This window comes from Hemicordylus capensis, chromosome 14 (genome assembly GCF_027244095.1).
Source record: "Hemicordylus capensis ecotype Gifberg chromosome 14, rHemCap1.1.pri, whole genome shotgun sequence".
NCBI lineage: Eukaryota > Metazoa > Chordata > Lepidosauria > Squamata > Cordylidae > Hemicordylus > Hemicordylus capensis.
Genome location: NC_069670.1, coordinates 12,633,962 through 12,650,957, shown reverse-complemented (window position 1 = coordinate 12,650,957; position 16,996 = coordinate 12,633,962). Strand labels below are relative to the sequence as shown.

Below are 16,996 nucleotides of genomic sequence, written 5' to 3'. Positions count from 1 at the left end.
GTGCCCTCCTGTGGCTGCTTTTCTGCACTGCAGCCAAGTGGGCCGAGGCTATATGTAAGGCAATGGGCAGTGCATTATCCTGGTGTGGCAAAAGGGTGCCCTCCTGTGGCCATTTTCCTGCACTGCAGCGAGCTGAGGCTAGGCTATATGTAAGCCAATGGGCAATGCATTATCTCTCAGCCTCAGCTCGCTGCAGTGCAGAAAAGTGGCCACAGGAGGGCACCCTTTTGCCACACCAGAATAATGCATTGCCTATTGCCTTACATATAGCCTAGCCTCAGCTCACCACAGTTCATAAATGTGGCCACAGGAGGACACCCTTTTGCCACAGCTGCAAAATGCATTACACATTGTCATACTTATAGCAAATTCTCACCTGGCTGCAGTGCATAAAAGTGGCCACAGAAGGGCACCCTTTGGCCACACCAGGAAAATACATTGCCCATTGCCTTACATACAGTAAATCCTCACCTGGCTGCAGTGCAGAAAAATGGCCACAGGAGGGCACCCTTTTGCTACACCAGGATAATGCATTGCCAATTGCCTTACATATAGGCAATGCATTTTCCTGATGTGGCAAAAGGGTGCCCTCCTGTGGCCATTTTTCTGCACTGCAGCCAGGTGAGGCTAGGCTATATGTATGGCAATGGGCAATGCATTTTCCTGGTGTGGCAAAAGGGTGCCCTCCTGTGGCCACATTCCTGCACTGCAGCGAGCTGAGGCTAGGCTATATGTATGGCAATGGGCAATGCATTCTGCTGGTGTGGGAAAAAGGTTCCCTCCTGTGGCCATATTTCTGCACTGTAGTGAGCTGAGGCTAGGCTATATGTAAGGCAATGGGCAATGCATTTTCCTGGTGTGGCAAATGGGTGCCCTCCTGTGGCCACTTTTCTGAACTGCAGCCAGGTGAGGATTTGCTGTATGAATGACAAAGTGTCATGCATTCTGCGGATGTGGCAAAAGGGTGCCCTCCTGTGGCTGCTTTTCTGCACTGCAGCCAAGTGAGGCTACGCTATATATAATGCAATGGGCAATACATTATCCTGGTGTTGGTAAAGAGTGCCCTCCTGTGGCCACATTTCTGCACTGCAGCCAGGTGAGGCTAGGCTATAGGTAAGGCAATGGGCAATTCATATTCTTGGTGTGGCAAAAGGGTGCCCTCCTGTGTCCGCTTTTCTGCACTGCAGCCAAGTGAGGCTACGCTATATATAATGCAATGGGCAATACATTATCCTGGTGTGGCTAAAGAGTGCCCTCCTGTGGCCACATTTCTGCACTGCAGCCAGGTGAGGCTAGGCTATAGGTAAGGCAATGGGCAATGCATATTCTTGGTGTGGCAAAAGGGTGCCCTCCTGTGTCCGCTTTTCTGCACTACAGCCAAGTGAGGCTATGCTATATGTAAGGCAATGGGCAATGCATTTTCCTGTTGTGGCAAAAGGGTGCCCTCCTGTGGCCACTTTTATGAACTGCAGCCAGGTGAAGATTTGCTGTATGAATGACAAAGTGTAATGCATTCTGCTGGTGTGGCAAAAGGCTGCCCTCCTGTCGCCGCTCTTCTGCACTGCAGTGAGCTGAGGCTCGGATATATATAAGGCAATTGGCAATACATTATCCTGGTGTGGCAAAAGGGTGCCCTCCTGTGGCCACAATTCTGCACTGCTGTGAGGTGACGATTTGCAGTAGGAATGACTACACTGTCTGGCAGGGGCTTTCCAAGGTTTCAGCTGGGAGTCTCTACCAGTCCTATCAGGAGATGCTGCCAGGGATTGAACCCGAGACCTTCTGCATGCAATGCATATGTTCTGACACTGGGCTATGGCCTCATTCCCAAATTGGAATAAAAGAAGCTGCCATCTACTCAATCAGACTATTGCTTCATTCTAGCTTAGTATTTATTTATTTATTTTATTTATTTAACATATTTTTATGCTGCCCAAAACTTATGTTTCTGGGCGGTTTACAACAAAACAAAAACAGGATGTAAAATATTAGTTAAAACAAAAACAAATAGTTTAAATCATTACAACAATTTAAAATATTTAAAATAATATTTCAAAACATTAAAACCACTAAAACATTAATGCAATTAACATTAAAACCATTAACATATTAATGCAGCATTAAACCATTAAAATATTAATTAAAAGCCTGGGTGAACAGATGAGTCTGTTTAAACGTCTTTAAAAAGCTACAGTATGCCAGCCTGCACTGACTCTCAGCAGCTCTCCAAGGTTTTAGGTAGGGGTCTTTCCCAGCCCTACCTAGAGATGCTGCCAGGGACTGAATTCAGGACTTTCTGCATCCAAAGCAAAGGGGAATACCTCACAGAGCTCACCTGTACTTTAAATTTATTTTTACACTTATATTCTGTTCTTCCTCCAAGGAGCTCAGAGCGGTGTGCATGGTTATTTTTATCCTCACAACAATCCTGTGAGGTAGGTTAGGCTGAGAGATACATGATTGGCCCAGAGTCACCCAGTGAGTTCCATGGTTGAGTAGAGATTCGAACTCGGGTCTTCCAGGTCTTAGTCCAACACTCTAACCACTACGCTTTGTCTCCCATCCAAATGCAAACCAGAGAAGGCCCTGCTTAGCAGAGGAGACTATTCATGCTTGCTACCACAAGACCATCCCTCCTCCCCTAAAGAGGATTTAAAGGTCACCCAATGAACTTCATGGCTGAGCCAGGATTTGAACCTGGGTCTCTCCAGCCCTAGCCCATTCATTAATCCCCAGGAGCTCTTGCTAGCATAAGCCACACTGAGAGCCTTGGGAGGGTGGTTAAGATAAATATGCAGTATGTGTGTTTAGATATATCTAGATCTATATCTAGAAAAACACGCAAGGCAGTTAACGAAATAAGATACAAGTCGACCTTCATTCCATTTCAGCGCCAGTCCTGAGGGGGTAGGCGAGCTGACAGTGACCAACCCAAAGACACACTCCCTACCAATCCAGGATTTAAACCATGCCCCTAATCAAACACTCTAACCCAGGGGTTTTCAAATTTGGGTCCCCAGATGTACTCCAACTCCTATCATCCCCAGCCACAGGATCATGGTGGCCTTGGGAGTTGGGGCCCAACCATTTCTGGGGATACAAGTTTGAGACACCCCCCCCCGCTGTAACCACTATACCAGACTGCCCTTCAAAATGCACTCGAAAATGCACGGCCAAAGCTATCTGAAACCCCAGAAGCCCGAGAGGCAGTCAAATAAAGATTTCTAGTGTTCAGGGTGGGGCTTCAATGTATCACATAGTAGCTTGCCTTTACAAAGCGATGACTACGAACATTTATATGCTGCTTTTCAACAAGAGATCTCAAAGTGGTTTACAGTGGGGGGGGGGGGCGGGTGGACAAACGACCATAAATTACACACACTGCAGAACGTGTCGCTTGGGTTATTTCAGGTACCCGTTAAATTAAAAACGCTTCTGAAAAGCCCGAGTTAATCACTGTGCTTCTACTTGCTTATAAGCAGCATGATTTGCAGATCTGTGTGTGCAGAATTACGGCCTTCTGTTGGGATAAATCATGCAGGGAAAACATACCAAGGGCTACAAGCTCCATTTGAAAAAGAACGGGGTTCAAAAGCTGGAGGGGAAGCACCAAAGAGGCTCTTTGCCATTCGGGCCGTCTTCCGTTGCAGAATCCAGAATTTTCTGGAGGCAGAATTTAGCCAGCTCAATGCAGATTTTTGTATGAAAGCACAGAATACGCACACAGAGACTGAATAGCCAGGAAAAGGATGGTGTGTTGGGGCGGGGGGCGCGACTGTGGCCTTCTCGCATCTTCCGCTCAGGGCTATTCTAGCTCAAGTGAGAATGCGGAGAATCCAAATTATGCCCAGCTTGGAATCTGCTCTGATTAACCGAGGCGCAGAGAGAGGCCAGCCCAGACGAAAAAGAGGGACCGGGAAGCACCCCTTGGCAAGCCTAGAACCGGCGTGAGGGGCCTGTAGCGGCACTGGGGGAGGGGGAGGGAGAAGCGTGGGGCACCCCCACAACCATCCCAGAAAAAGGAGACGCCTGCACCCAAGCCTCCCCCCCCACCCTCCACTGCAGGAATTCTGGTTGAAACTCCCCCCTCTGGGCACAACAGCTGACGGAGTGACTTTGGGGGAAAGGAGGGAGGTATTTTTAGCTCTTTTTAATGCAGTTCAGCAGGTGGAAAGAGCCAAGGCAGACCCAGGCTGCTCTGCAGGGACGAGGCGGATACAGTTTCTTCCTCCCTGGGCCCCCAAGGCTTTCCTACCTCCCCTCCTCTCCCCCCGCCCCCCAAAAAGCCTGTGGCTTTGCATTGAAGATAGGTGCTGGGCAGGCAGGAAGGAAGCCCCCGTGGTTTGTGCGGAGTGCCTCTCTGGGGCTTCCTTCTCCTTCTTGCTGGGCACCATAGCAACCTGGCAGAGGAGAGATGTCCTTAATAGGCGATCTGTGTGGGGCAGCCGGAGCCAGCGAAGGCCTTGATCCCTGGCGGTGGCCGCAAAAACAACGGAAACACAGCCAGGGGTGGCCATGGGCCTCTTGGGGAGAGGATTTCTCCTTGCAGATTAAGCAACAAGTTGCTTTTTAACACACCCACAGAGGGCTGGCGGTGCATAAGGCAAGTTGTCGGCGAGGAAGTTGTGGGTTCGAGTGTCGCCTCAGCTCCAGACCGGCTAGCTAGCCTCCTTTCCCAGCCTCCCCCCTGCAAAGTGGGGCGCTGGGGGACGAAAAAGGGCCTCCCTTCCAAGGCTATTGTATGAATGATGGGTTACGCCTGCGAAACCATTTGGAGATTCAGATCTTTTCCAGCCAGAATCGTGGCTTTAAATTATTTGGCTGTCTTGATTTTTGTTTTTGTTTGTTTTATATGTTGTCGCAAACCGCCCAGAAATGTAAGTTGCGGGCAGTGCACACATATAAATAAATAAATAAAATTCAACAGGTGGGATGTGAGTGCTTAAATTAAATTAAAATTCTATCCACTTCGATTCTTAAATTATTAATGCTTAGATTAGTGCTTGAATTCAGTCACAACACAGCACCCCGCCAGTGGCTGATGCTGATATAGACTTCGTATTCCCTGCACCCCTTGACAGCCTTTTGGGACAGGAAATAATCTTACTATTCTGTTTCTATATGAACTGCTTAGAGGATTCCCCGCGCCGCCCCCCCCCCGAAAAGCAATATATACATAACGGAAGTAGTAACAGTAGTTGAATTCTTTACTTATGAGAGTATTTCTACCCAACCTTTCACCCTCCCTTCACAAGGGGGAGGCTTATAATTTTATCGATTGATTGACTATTTTTTAAATGTGTAGACTGCCCCAAACCTTCATCTCTGGGCAGCCCACAAGTCTGTGGAACAAAAAAATTTGGAGAGCAAGAGCAAGGGTCACAATACATTATGAACAATAAAATACCTATGACAATCTAGTCTGCCCTGTGGCTGTAATCCCAGAAACGCTTTCCTGGGAGGAAGGTGCCTGTTGAAGGAAGTGGGATTTGTTTCTGAGTAGCTCTGCATGGGATTGCCCTGTGTGGCGCTGAAAATCAGAGTGGAAAAGGGACAGAGTTGCCCCCTTTAGATAAATGAGGGGAGCGGTTAATAAGATACTTTCCCACCAAAAATGCCCTTAACAAGAGACAGGGATGTTGAATCTCTGGGTAGGCGGAGGGAAACCAGGGGGTGGGAGTTATTCTGGAAAAACTCACAATCCGTGCAGAGCACAGAGGAGAAATCATAGAAGTGGGTGGAGAAGAGATCGGATCTGCAAGACACGATGGAATAGCTTAAAGGGTGAATTGAGGATGGGGGGCGGAGGAGGCGGGAGAACACCACCCCCCTTCCCACAAACCATGCATTAAGGAGACTGTCTAAACACCTTCCCCTCGCCTTTATGATATCCTGGGCAATGATCTCTGCCTTCTATCCCCAGTAAAAAAAAAAGGGGGGGGGAGCAGATTTCGTCCTCATACATGGGGAAAGGACAAGTAAAGGTGGGGTACTTGTCCCCCCCAAAAAAAAAACACCCAGAGGAGGGTCCCAGACACTGCACCATCACCACCCAAATTGTACTATAATATGGCCTGGCCCCACCCCACAAATAGTTTTATTGATTTCATGTGTGTTTTAAAGTGCGTGTGTTTGTGTGCTTTTGTTTAGTGTTAGTTCCCACCCTCCCGTTGTTAAACCCCAAAGGGAAGTACCACCCCCAACACAAGCTCCCCACATGCGGGAAGGGAAGGCGGCAGAGGTGATGGGGCTGTTGCCATGGCAACCCTGCATCAGCATCCAAGGACCAGAGGTCCCCCTTTTGCTGAGACAGGGCGGGGTGGGGGGAGGCAGGGAGCTCCCCCAGTATATCTTGCCTCTGAGAAACTGGGGTGGGTGGGTGTCCTCCTTCACGATTCCCGGTGGCCGCCCCCTCCCTTCCTCGCCCCACACCCATCCTTACCTTTAGTCCGCGGGCTCCCTGGCTCCGTCGCCCCAGATCCGGAGGTGTCGGGGTGGGGAGGATGTCTCCACTTCTCTTGGCAACTTTTGTACCGCACAAACTTCGCAGCTGGCAAAGTCTGCAGAGGCGGGGAGGGAGGGGGCGGGACCTGCGGGTGAGGGCGCCAATGGCAGGGGCCGCGAAGCAGGGCTTGACCAATGGGGAGGCCGCCTTGGGTTCTGCAAAGCGGGTCCTGGGGAAGGCGTGGGAACGAGCCCCTCTAGCTGGACCCGGGGGGGTGGGGCTGTTTGGGTAGTGGGGGGGGCAGTCAGGGGACACCCCCCCCCCACGCCGAGCCCAGAAGTGGAGATCTGCCTTCCTGGGTGTGGTGCACACACTAAGGGGGCGATCGCACTCGCGGTCCCCTCCCTCCCCGGGATGACTAGGCCAGATGAGCGCGGCTGAGCGGCAGCAACAGCTGCGCAGGAAGGAGGGCAGCTGAGCCCGGCTGGCTGCCGAAGAATTCTGTGTCGCCCTGAAGCATACATGCCTCTAAGGCAGGCGAGTCACCACCGGCGACTCTCATCAAGCCCCCTCAAGGCGAACGCAGAAGCTGAGGAGCATAGGAAGCTGCCGTTTACTGAGTCAGACCCTTGGTCCACCTAGCTCAGGATTGTCTACCCAGACTGGCAGCGGCTTCTCCAAGGTTGCAGGCAGGAGTCTCTCCCAGCCCTGTCTTGGAGATGCTGCCAGGGAGGGAACTTGGAGCCTTCTGCTCTTCCCAGAGCGGCTCCATCCCTCCAGGTTGGTGAGGTTCCTGGGGCACCCTAAGAGGGGAAAGGATGGAGGCCATGGATACTGAGGAATATTCTGGCATGGAGAAATATTGCCCTCCTCATTTCCAGCGGCCCCAGGCAAAAGCCATTGCCGCCTGGGAGGTTATAGCCTGTTAAAGGCAACACCCATCCCAGTACTTGGGGAGGTTATTGTAAGGAGTGAAATGCGGTTCACGGATCTCCTCTTGCTGAAATCTGTTCAAACCCGACTTGAAAGGCAGGCCAGCGTTACTGCCTGCCACTTCTGCAGATGGCACTGAAGCCAAGAAGAAACATGACTACGGCCACCTAAGGAGTCTGTGGCAGAGCTCTCCGTGAAGACTTTGCCACCAGGAAGTTCTCCTTCCCTCCTGTCAGCAAGCTGATTGAGACTGAGATAATTCCACATTAATTCCTGCTGCCCACCCTGCCTCCGTTTCTCTCCCCTTCCGCCTGTGGTCTCCTTTGTTTTGACTGCAAGTGCCTTGGGGCGGAGACCCATCTCATTCTTTGCAAAGATAAACAACACGGACACAGATAAATAAGAGATTTCAAGCAAGAAGAGCATCCCCGCCTCCTCCCTCAGCCACCTTCTCCACCACAAAACAGCTCTTGGCAGTTTCCCCTCAAAAAGCTTCCAGATTTGGCCCCTGAATGCCGCCCCCCGTCAGCCTTTTCTGGGCCACCAGAGTGTCCCAGACCTGTCCTTGGCAGCTCTACGGACCTGGCACCAGGGACTGGGCTCGGGCGGGTGGGGGGCGGTGAGCTGTCTTTGGAGCCTCAGCCAAGGAGAGGGATTGGGGAGGAAATCGGCTGTCCAGGGCACCAGTTTGTCACCGGACTTCCAAGGAAGAGAACAAAAGGAGCAGACAGAACACGTCGCAAGGGCTCTGGCCCAGCTCTGCGGCTCCGAAAAGCCGTGGGCCGTCTGGGAAGGGCAAGGATGTTTTTGTGGTTTGGCCGCGGGCGGGGGAGCAAGTTTGCAGCCAGGAGCATGAAGCAGGGGTGTGTGTGTGTGTGTGTGTGGAGGGGGCTGCGTTGGAAAATGGGCAGGTTCATGCTGGACATCACGCTCCTGCCAACGCCAGGAGCATCCTAGGACCCAACGGCCAAGGGGTCGCCTCGCCCTCTATGAACCCACCGAGTGGCCAGCGGTCTTGCTGCACCCCTCTGCCCTCAAGGTTATAGCAGTTGGGCAGAAGTGACAGGGCCTTTTCTGCTGTGGCACCAAGGCGGAGGCCCTGGCTCAGCCGTAGAGCATTTGATTTGGGGATGAGGCCGTTAGCTCGGGGGCAAAAGGGCCCAGGTTCACTCTTTGGCAGCATCTCCAGGTAGGGCTGGGAGAGATGCTGCCAGCCGGTCTGAGCTAGAGGGACCAAAGGTCTGACTCTGGACAAGGCAGCTTCCCACGTTGGGGATGGGGCTCAGTGGTAGAGCATCTGCTTGGTATGCAGACAACCCCAGGTTCAATCCCTCCCCTGCCTGAAACCTTGGAGAGCCGCTGCCAGTCAGGGTAGACAATAATGTGTTAGGTGGACCAAAGGTCTGACTCAGTAGACGGCAGCTTCCTGTGCACCTATGCCCTGCCGTGGAACACCCTCCAAGATGCCCTGTGGTCCTCCTTCACTGGTGGATGCTATTGAACTGTGCCTTATATGCTGTGGAGGCGCAGCGGGGAAGCAGCTTGCCTAGGGACCAAGAGGCTGTGAGTTCGAATCCCTGCCGGTGTGCTTCCCGGACTGTGCCTAGTAAAAAGATATTTACAGTCACCTATATAGGGCAGCAGCGATATTGGAAGGTGCTGGAGGTGGATGCAAAGGCATCATCTCATCCTGCGTGGGAGGGAGGCAATGGTCAACCCCTCCTGTAGTCTTCCAAGAAAGCCACAGGGCTCTGTGGTCGCCGGGTTGTGATGCCGACTCGGGCCCCCTGTGTGAGCTCAGGAACCAGACGGAAGCCATTCAAATTCACTTCCCTTTCCTGGGAAGGGAGGCTGGGGTCATCTCCGTTCTGCAAATCAGCAGGGTTTGGAGCAAGAGAGTCTGCTGGATTTGCAGGAAAGGCAAGCTCTTTGGCGGAGGGAGGAAGGATCCGGACTAGGCACTCCCTCAAAAGCAGCCCAGGGCAAAATTTCAAGGCAGGTGATGCACCTTCTGAAACCAAGCAGGCCTGATGGAGATTGATGGATGAAGTGCTGTCAAGTCGGTGTCGACTCTTAGTGACCACGTAGACAGATTCTCTCCAGGATGATCCGTCTTCCACTTGGCCTTGAAGGTCTCTCAGTGCTGCCGTCCTCGAGTCCCTCCACCTTGCTGCTGGTCGTCCTCTTCTTCAATTTCCTTCAACTTTCCCCAGCAATATAGACTTCTCAAGGGAGCTGGGTCTTCGCAGAATGTGTCCGAAGTACGATCGTTTGAGCCTGGTCCTTTGTGCCTCGAGTGAAAATTCTGGATTGATTTGTACTATGATCCATTGGTTGGCTTTCCTGGCTGTCCATGGTCTCCTCAAAAGTCTTCTCCAGCACCCAAGTTCAAAAGCATCAATGCTTTTTCTGCCTTGCTTCTTCAAAGTCCAGCTTTCGCATCTGTAGAGTCACAGGAAAAACCACTGTCCGAACGATTGTAATCTTTGTAGGTGTAGACACATCCCGGCATCTCAATATCCTTTCCAAGGCCTTCATTGGAACCCTACCAAGTGCTAGTCTGCGGTGTATTTCTTGACTGCTGGATCCTTGACTGTTGACGGTCGATCCTAAAAGGCAGAAGCCACCCACCACTTCAGTGTCTTCATTATCAAGTCTGAGGCTGGTTGCTGTACCCGTTGTCATCAGTTTAGTCTTCTTGACATTTTGCTGTAGTCCCATTTTTTCACTGTGCTCCTTGGCTTTCATTACTAGAGCTTGCAGATTTATAGGATTATACATATTGCAAGTTTATCTCCCTAGGAACGTAGGAAGCAGCCTTATGCCGAGTCTAGCTCAGACTTGTAAGCCATTCTCCAGAGTTTTAGGTCCTTTCCAGCCCTTCTTGGAGATGCTGCCAGGGATTGCACCTGGGACCATATGCATGAAAAGCTGATGCTCGACCACTGAGCAATGGCCCCGCCCTGCAAGGGGAATATCCTGCAACCACAAGGCCAGCTCTGCTCCCGTCTCCCGTCCTACTAGAGCTGGGGAGTCACCCAAGGGACCCTTATTGACAGGAGATACCAGACAGACAAAAGGAAGCCCTTCCCCCCACAATGGACAACTGATGAAACTCACTGCAACAACACACAAGCCAGATGGGTTTGGACAAGGAGGAAGAGAGATCTGTCAACAGCTGCTAGCCTTATGGAGTCTCCACCCTCATCGGCCGGGTAGCAGCAGCAGAGGGAAAGGGCTAGTGTGTTCCCAGAGTCAGCCTGGAAAGAAAACAGGACGGTGGACAAAACAGACCTTTGCTATGAAGTAGCAGAAATCTTAATTGTTACGGGTAGCCCAGAAGATCCCCCACGGTCCAAGGCAGTCTACCTCAATCTCAGACGATGGGGACCAACTGCAGCTGGAAGAGACGGACTCTTTCGCCTGATCCTGCAGCCACTCTTCAGATGTCTGGGGTCAGATCAGTGCTTGATTATTTGAGAACCTCATGGACGAATCCATCAGGGGAGAAAATTAGGACATAAATGTTAATTTAAAAACAACAACAACGTCAACACCATCAGCTCTGCCTAGACGCAGGCCACAAACTCACACACTCGTGAAAGGACAAGAAACATTCCACCCCACCCCTCACATTAAGCCACAACCAGATGGTACAAAAGTTTTATTTCAATGTTCTCACATAAAAACAAAAAGAGGGGAGTGTGCTTATGTGCTCCCACCCCCACCCCCCACCCCTTTTCCTGTCAAAGTTCCAGCAGGGTCATTTTTAATTATTAAAAAAAAAATCACATCAGGAATCACTTGATCATCCCCCCCCTTAAAAAAACCACAATAATACTAAAATTGGGGGAAATCACCAACACAGCAAAAATATCGTACAAAATGAAAATGTTAAAAAAAGGAAAACATGTCCAAAGTTGGCATTTTCTTTCAAACTTGCATGGCTTGTCTCTGAATGCCCCGTAACACAGGGAGAAGTCCTTTCACAGGCATGAGCAGTGCGGCATTGTGGGAAGGGAAGCTCCTCTTTAGAAGCACCCGCGGAGGGCTGGCGCATCCATGCCAAACGGGGAAGAAACTGCCCGCGAGCGTGCCAGGCTGGTCCTAGGAGAGGGCCTCGGCTTCTGGCCACGAGAACAGGGCGGGCGGGCTGTGAACGCCACCACAGCTCCCTTTCCCAACCGAAGCGCCAGACCCGTGGCGGCCCAGGCACGGAAGCAGAGGCTGCTCTCGGAAACTGGTTTGTGGCCACTGAGTCCAGGAGCTGGGCCGAAAAACTGTGGCCATCTCTGGGGACGAACATTCATCGTGAGTTCTGGCAATGTCTACCGCCCAGAGATGGAGAAGAGGTGTTGGCATTGCTGCTCAGACCGCCGCCTCGGTCTTCTCGCCCCCTCTTTATCCCGAGCCTCAGACCACTGGGGTGGGAATGCAGTTACTTTTGCCCAGAGCAAAGGGTCACAATGGTTGCCAGGGCTGTCCTTGGGGCAGGGCCCCACTCTTCTTGCTGCTATTGAAAGGGCCCCCCCCACCGCCCTGGCCGATTTGCCCCAGGCTCCACCCCAGGGCTCTTTAAAGACACCCCTGACTCTCTCCATGGAGGACATGCTTGCACATTTGCATTTCTATGCCCCTGACAACACTGCTAAACACATTGCGGTAGGGGTCTGCTTTGTTTTTTAAACAAAGGGACCCCCTCCCCCAGTCTTTTCAAAGTTTTCAAGACACCACTGCAAATCGGGCTGCTGCAAGCCGGATGAGTGGGACACTAGAGGGAGGAGAAGACCCCAAACGCCTTGCAGCACCATCACCCACTTGCCACCTCCAGGGCTGTGGAACACGCCAAATCTCACACAATGAGCCTTCGTCCCACCGACACCCCCAGCTGGAGCACACGGAAAGAACACACCGGCGACGGTGCTTCTGCAGGGGCCATGGGCACGGGGCAACCGCTCTGGGCCTCCCCCCGCTCCCCCAAATGGCAGCCACTCGACAGCCAACAGGATGCCAAGGTGAGGGGGCTGGGAATCCAACAGGAGGGCGGCCGTGGCCCAACTTCTGGAAGTCACCGACACTTTAAAAACAAAAACGAAAAGGTTCCCCCGGATTGCATCTTCGCTCGTCCCAAGCCGCTCAGCCCAGGGGCGCATGAGAAGCCAGTGGCCTGCAGGTGAGCCTGGGGGCAGAAAGGCGGGGGGGGTCCCGGGCGAGGGCGGCCGAGGCTTCCCGCTCCCTCCCGCCCGCTCAGCCGTCGTTGGCGGCCACCAGCTGCCCGATGCCCTCGCGGACATAGACCGACTGGATCTCCTTGGTCTTCAGGCAGAAGTCGCAGGCCCAGACGGCCGAGGCCTCGGTGGTCAGCAGCCCGTAGGCGTTCTCCGTCATGCCGGTGCACTCCCGGTGGAACCACTTCTGGCAGGAGGCCTCGCACATGATGGCGTCCTGGTCGTCGTGGACCTCGCTGTGGCAGGCCCCGCAGGGGTACACCAGCCCGGGGGGCGGCTGGTGCCCCGAGCCGCCGCCGGCCTTGCTGGACGGGGGCAGGCTGTTGGCCTCCGGGGTGCCGGTGCCGCTGTGCCCAGTGCTGTTGGGCACGAAGGCGGGCTGTGTGCCATTCACAGCCGCTGGCGAGCCGCCGTGCTGCTCCTGGGGGAAGGTGCTGGGGGGCGGGTTGAGCGGCTTGTTCCCACCGCTGTCTTCACTGCCGGGCGGGAAGCCGGGGTCGGGCCCGGGGAAGGGGCTGGGGTTCGGGGGCAGGTTCTGGTTCGGGCGCTGCATGGGCGACTGTCCGAAGAGGTTGCCCGGCTGGCTGAAGCGCTGGCCCATGGGAGGCCCCCCTGGGGGGTTGAGGCCGGGCCCTGGGCCAATGTCCCCCCCGCGCGGGGGCTGCCCCATGGTAGGGGAGATCATGGGGCCGAAGCTGCCCAGGGGCCCCTGCATGAGCTGCCCGCTGGGGGGGCTAAAGTTCTGCCCCAGCGGCTGGCCGAAGGGCTGGCCCCCAAAGCCCATGCCGCCGGGCTGCACGTAGCCAGGGTTCTGGGCGGGCATGTTGAAGGCCGGGCCCATCTGGCCGGGTCCGAAGGGGGGCGGCTGCCTCCGCATCGGCTGGGGCCCTCCACCGTAGCCGGGCGGGACCTGGGGCCCCATGGCCCCCTGCATGCGGAAGTTCCCAAAGGGTCCGGGGTTGCCGAGGAAAGGGGCAGAGGCGGAGCCCACCTTGGGTGCCCCAAAGTCATCCTCAAAGGGGTTGGAGGCCACCAGGTGGTCGACCATGGGGGTCGGCGGCGGGGCAAACTCCGAGAGGTGGGAATAGGCCGGGCCCTGCAAAGAGAAAGCACAATGTGAAGCTGTTCAGCCTGGCGGGCCGCAAGGAGACCCAAACACACACACACACCCCCATGTATGTGTGTTTGAAAACTAGGAGGTGAGACTAGTAATAGACTGGGCAAAGCCAACCTGCAGAGATTATATAAGATTCCTGATCTTATAGGAAAGCTCAGGAAATTCAGATCTAGGTCCCAGAATTTTTTATGAATGTGTTTGCAAAAGGGAAAGTAAAAGACCCGTTTGAAGTTGGTAGGAATCCAACTCGAAACTTTATTCATAACCACCATATACAGTCAATTCGAGTCACATATATTTAAAGGCTGGGACCCTTTCCACCAGGGCAAATGGCAGCCAGTGGCAGACCCCCCCACCCTTCTGTGGTCCCAGCCCACAGAGGGGAAACCCAGCGACTCTTGGCTGCATAAAAGCCAACGTAGTGCTCAATCACACCTAGTTCAACCCCGAACCTAAGCTTACCATCCAAGGGCTGCTTATCTGGGAGTAAGCCTCACAGAATAATTGGGCCTTACTTCCAAGTAATCATGGATACAATGGGCTGCATGACGGCAGAAGCAAGTATGAATGTCCTAAGAACAGAGGAATCTGCCTTATGCAGAGTCAGACCCTTGGTCCATCAGCTCAGTACTGTCAACACTGGCGGGCAGCAACTTCTCCCAAGGTTTCAGGCTCGGGTCTCTTCCAGCAGTACCTGGAGATTTTGCCAGGGACTGAACCTGGCCTGGTCTGCATGCTAAGCAGGTTCTCTACCACCGATAGGGACTGAAAAATAAGACTCAGGTGGCTCTGCTCTGTCTCCAATGCACACTTTGGCAACCAGGACAGACAGACAGACAGAATCCCCTACCTGGGTGTTGGACTTGCGGCGTTTCTTCTCAGGGCTCTTCATTTGAAGGCCTGATTGGAAAGGGAAAAGGAAATACCAAAGGGTTAGTACCACAGCTAGTACCACCCAAAGCCACCCCACCCACCCGCTGATCATGCCCGAATCCAACTTCACCAACACATGCACGCAAGTTACTAGAAAGCATGTGCATGCACGATAGCCTGGTTTGCTTACCCCCACATATTTCCACACCTTGCAACTGCTTTCCCCCTGCATCCGAGGAAGTGGGTTACAACCCAGAAGAACGTATGCATTAAAATATTAGTCTGCCTAAGAGGTGCTGCCTTATCCTTTTTTCGTCTGTCTAGTTGATTAATGACTGGTGTATTTAGTCACACAATAAATCCAGCAGCAGAAGCTGGCTTCTGAAATGTTATCTCCTGCCAAGTGGCAGGGAAACCAAGCAATCTTGCTTTCCCAGCATTTCAGAACAATTTTTCAAAAAGGATTTCTCCACACAGCAGTCAGTTCATGGAATTCACCGTCATAGGATGCAGCAAAGGCCAGTAGCTTAGATGGCTTGAAGAAAGGGTAACATACACTTATACCTATAATATACCTATAAATCGTCAGATTCCTGAGGCCAAAAAACTCTGAAGACACATCCACAGAGCATGCGCTCGCTGTCTCTCAATCTCGATCTGAGATGGGGGGGGGGGTCTCTGAGGCTTCACCTCTGCAGCTCACCTGAGCAGAGAGGAAAGAAGAATGCTCGTGTTCCCAGAGCTGTCCTATTGTTGTGGATAGATAAGGACTCAGACCTTTGCACCTATTATCTTGGAAATCCAGGCTGGCAAGGGTTGGTAGGGTTTGAATGAATCATAGGAAGGAACATAGGAGTGAAGAAATCCTAGGAGCTAACTCCATCTGGGGGAGGGGAAATCTCTTTAACGCCAGGGGGAAGATTGCTCTGACTAGGGAATAGTTTCTATGGTCACGTTTAATAGGGTGAAGGTGTTTTAGCATAAGCATACCAGATCAGGCTGCTGCTGCACATAATTTCTTTGGCGGTCTTCTCAGGTTATTCGTCCCCCAGGGACCTGTTCAGCCCGTTGTTTACAAGCAAGGGTGAGAAACCCCTCTCCCATTTTAACCAATAACCTGGGAAGACCTCCAAGGAAATTACGTGCAACAGCAACCAGATCTGGTATGCTTATGCTAAAACACCTCTCTTTATCCCATTGACAAGGAACATCTGTAGAACAGAAAGAGGAGTACCTGGGAGGGATTTCATTCAGAAACTTGTCCTCTGAAAAGCCTAGTCTAGGTGTCAGCGTTAGATTTGTAGGTCCCACGGCCTCTTGCCGCCTAGGACTGGCCTAGCCCTGCTCTAACCTTAAGATGTGAGTTTGGAATGGTGTACAGGATACCATGGACAGCCAGGAAAACAAACCAATGGATCAGAGAACAAATCAATCCAGAATTTTCACTCGAGGCACAAATGATCAGGCTCAAACTATCCTACTTTGGATACATGATGCAAAGATCCAGCTCTCTTGAGAAGTCCCTAATGCTGGGGACAGTGGAAGGAAAGAGAAAGAAAGAACGGCCAGCAGCAAGGCGGATGGATTCGATGACGACAGCAATGAATGCACCACTGAGAGGGCGAGTGGAAAGGCCAAGTCGAAGACAGATCATCCTGGAGAGAATCTATCTAGGGGATCGCTAAGAGTCCTTGATGGCACTTAATCAATCACAAATATAATAAATGAATAAACCAACCAACCAACCATAGAAGCAACAAATATAGATAACCAGGGAAGTGACCAACATAATAAATAACCAATCAGAGAATCTTCTCCTTGCTGACCACTCTTAAGACTACTATTATCCATACACTTGACTTATTCTCTATAAGCACACGGGGAAAGGAAAAGACGAAGAAAGGAAAACAGGACCGGTTGGGTTTCTGCCTGCCAGGGGGCAGGGCCCGAGGAAGAGCCCCTTAGGGCAGAGGGGCGGGGCTCCGTAGTGCCCGCCCCCGCACCGCAGCCCCGCCCCCAGGACGCCGCGCGCGCCGCAGCTCAAGCCCTGCCCACCCGGTGTCCACAGCAACGCGTCCGCTCCCCGTCCCGCCCTGGTTACCATAACAACCGCCCCCCTTCCTTACCGGCCTTGCCCTGCTTGCGGCCTGGCCCAGCGGAGAGGCTGCCCGGCGGCAGGGGAGGCGGCGGCGGCGGACCCGGGGCAGGCGGGGCGGGGCCGACTCCCCCCTCCAGCTTGTCGGCGTGCGGGGCCGCCATAGGAGGGTCGAGGGGAGACGGCAGAGGCGCGGCGGCTACAGCGACCGAGCGGCCCCCGGCGGCGCCATCGCAAAGGGGACCGGAAGCGGAAACGCGCGCCTAGCAACAAAAGGGGGGGCTCACACCGCCTCTACTTCCGGA

General features: G+C 53.1%; 2 protein-coding genes across 6 annotated transcripts in view; both read right to left on the bottom strand.

Annotated features, from left to right (window-relative positions):
• PBXIP1 (PBX homeobox interacting protein 1) overlaps positions 1-6,938 on the bottom strand; it is a 24,628-nt gene extending 17,690 nt beyond the window's left edge. Inside the window, exon 1 of one of the 2 annotated variants that reach the window (XM_053277574.1) lies at positions 6,443-6,938. The gene's annotated coding sequence lies outside the window, so the exon portion shown is untranslated. The remainder of the gene's footprint in view (positions 1-6,442) is intronic. The other variant, XM_053277573.1, reaches the window with a different exon arrangement.
• PYGO2 (pygopus family PHD finger 2) lies at positions 5,165-16,996 on the bottom strand. 4 transcript variants are annotated; one of them, XR_008312166.1, is made up of 5 exons: positions 16,723-16,996; positions 14,574-14,623; positions 10,748-13,702; positions 10,499-10,638; positions 5,165-5,530 (listed from the first exon to the last, which is right to left on the bottom strand). XR_008312166.1 is itself a non-coding variant. In XM_053277575.1 (3 exons), exons 1-3 carry the CDS (start codon positions 16,853-16,855, stop codon positions 12,626-12,628), a joined length of 1,260 nt encoding a protein of 419 aa, XP_053133550.1. In that variant the 5' UTR covers positions 16,856-16,996; the 3' UTR covers positions 10,673-12,625. The 4 variants fall into 4 exon arrangements, 1 of the variants encoding a protein (XP_053133550.1); XR_008312165.1 differs by lacking the exon at positions 5,165-5,530 and having other exon boundaries at positions 6,844-10,638; XR_008312167.1 differs by lacking the exons at positions 5,165-5,530; positions 16,723-16,996 and adding an exon at positions 14,787-14,848 and having other exon boundaries at positions 6,844-10,638.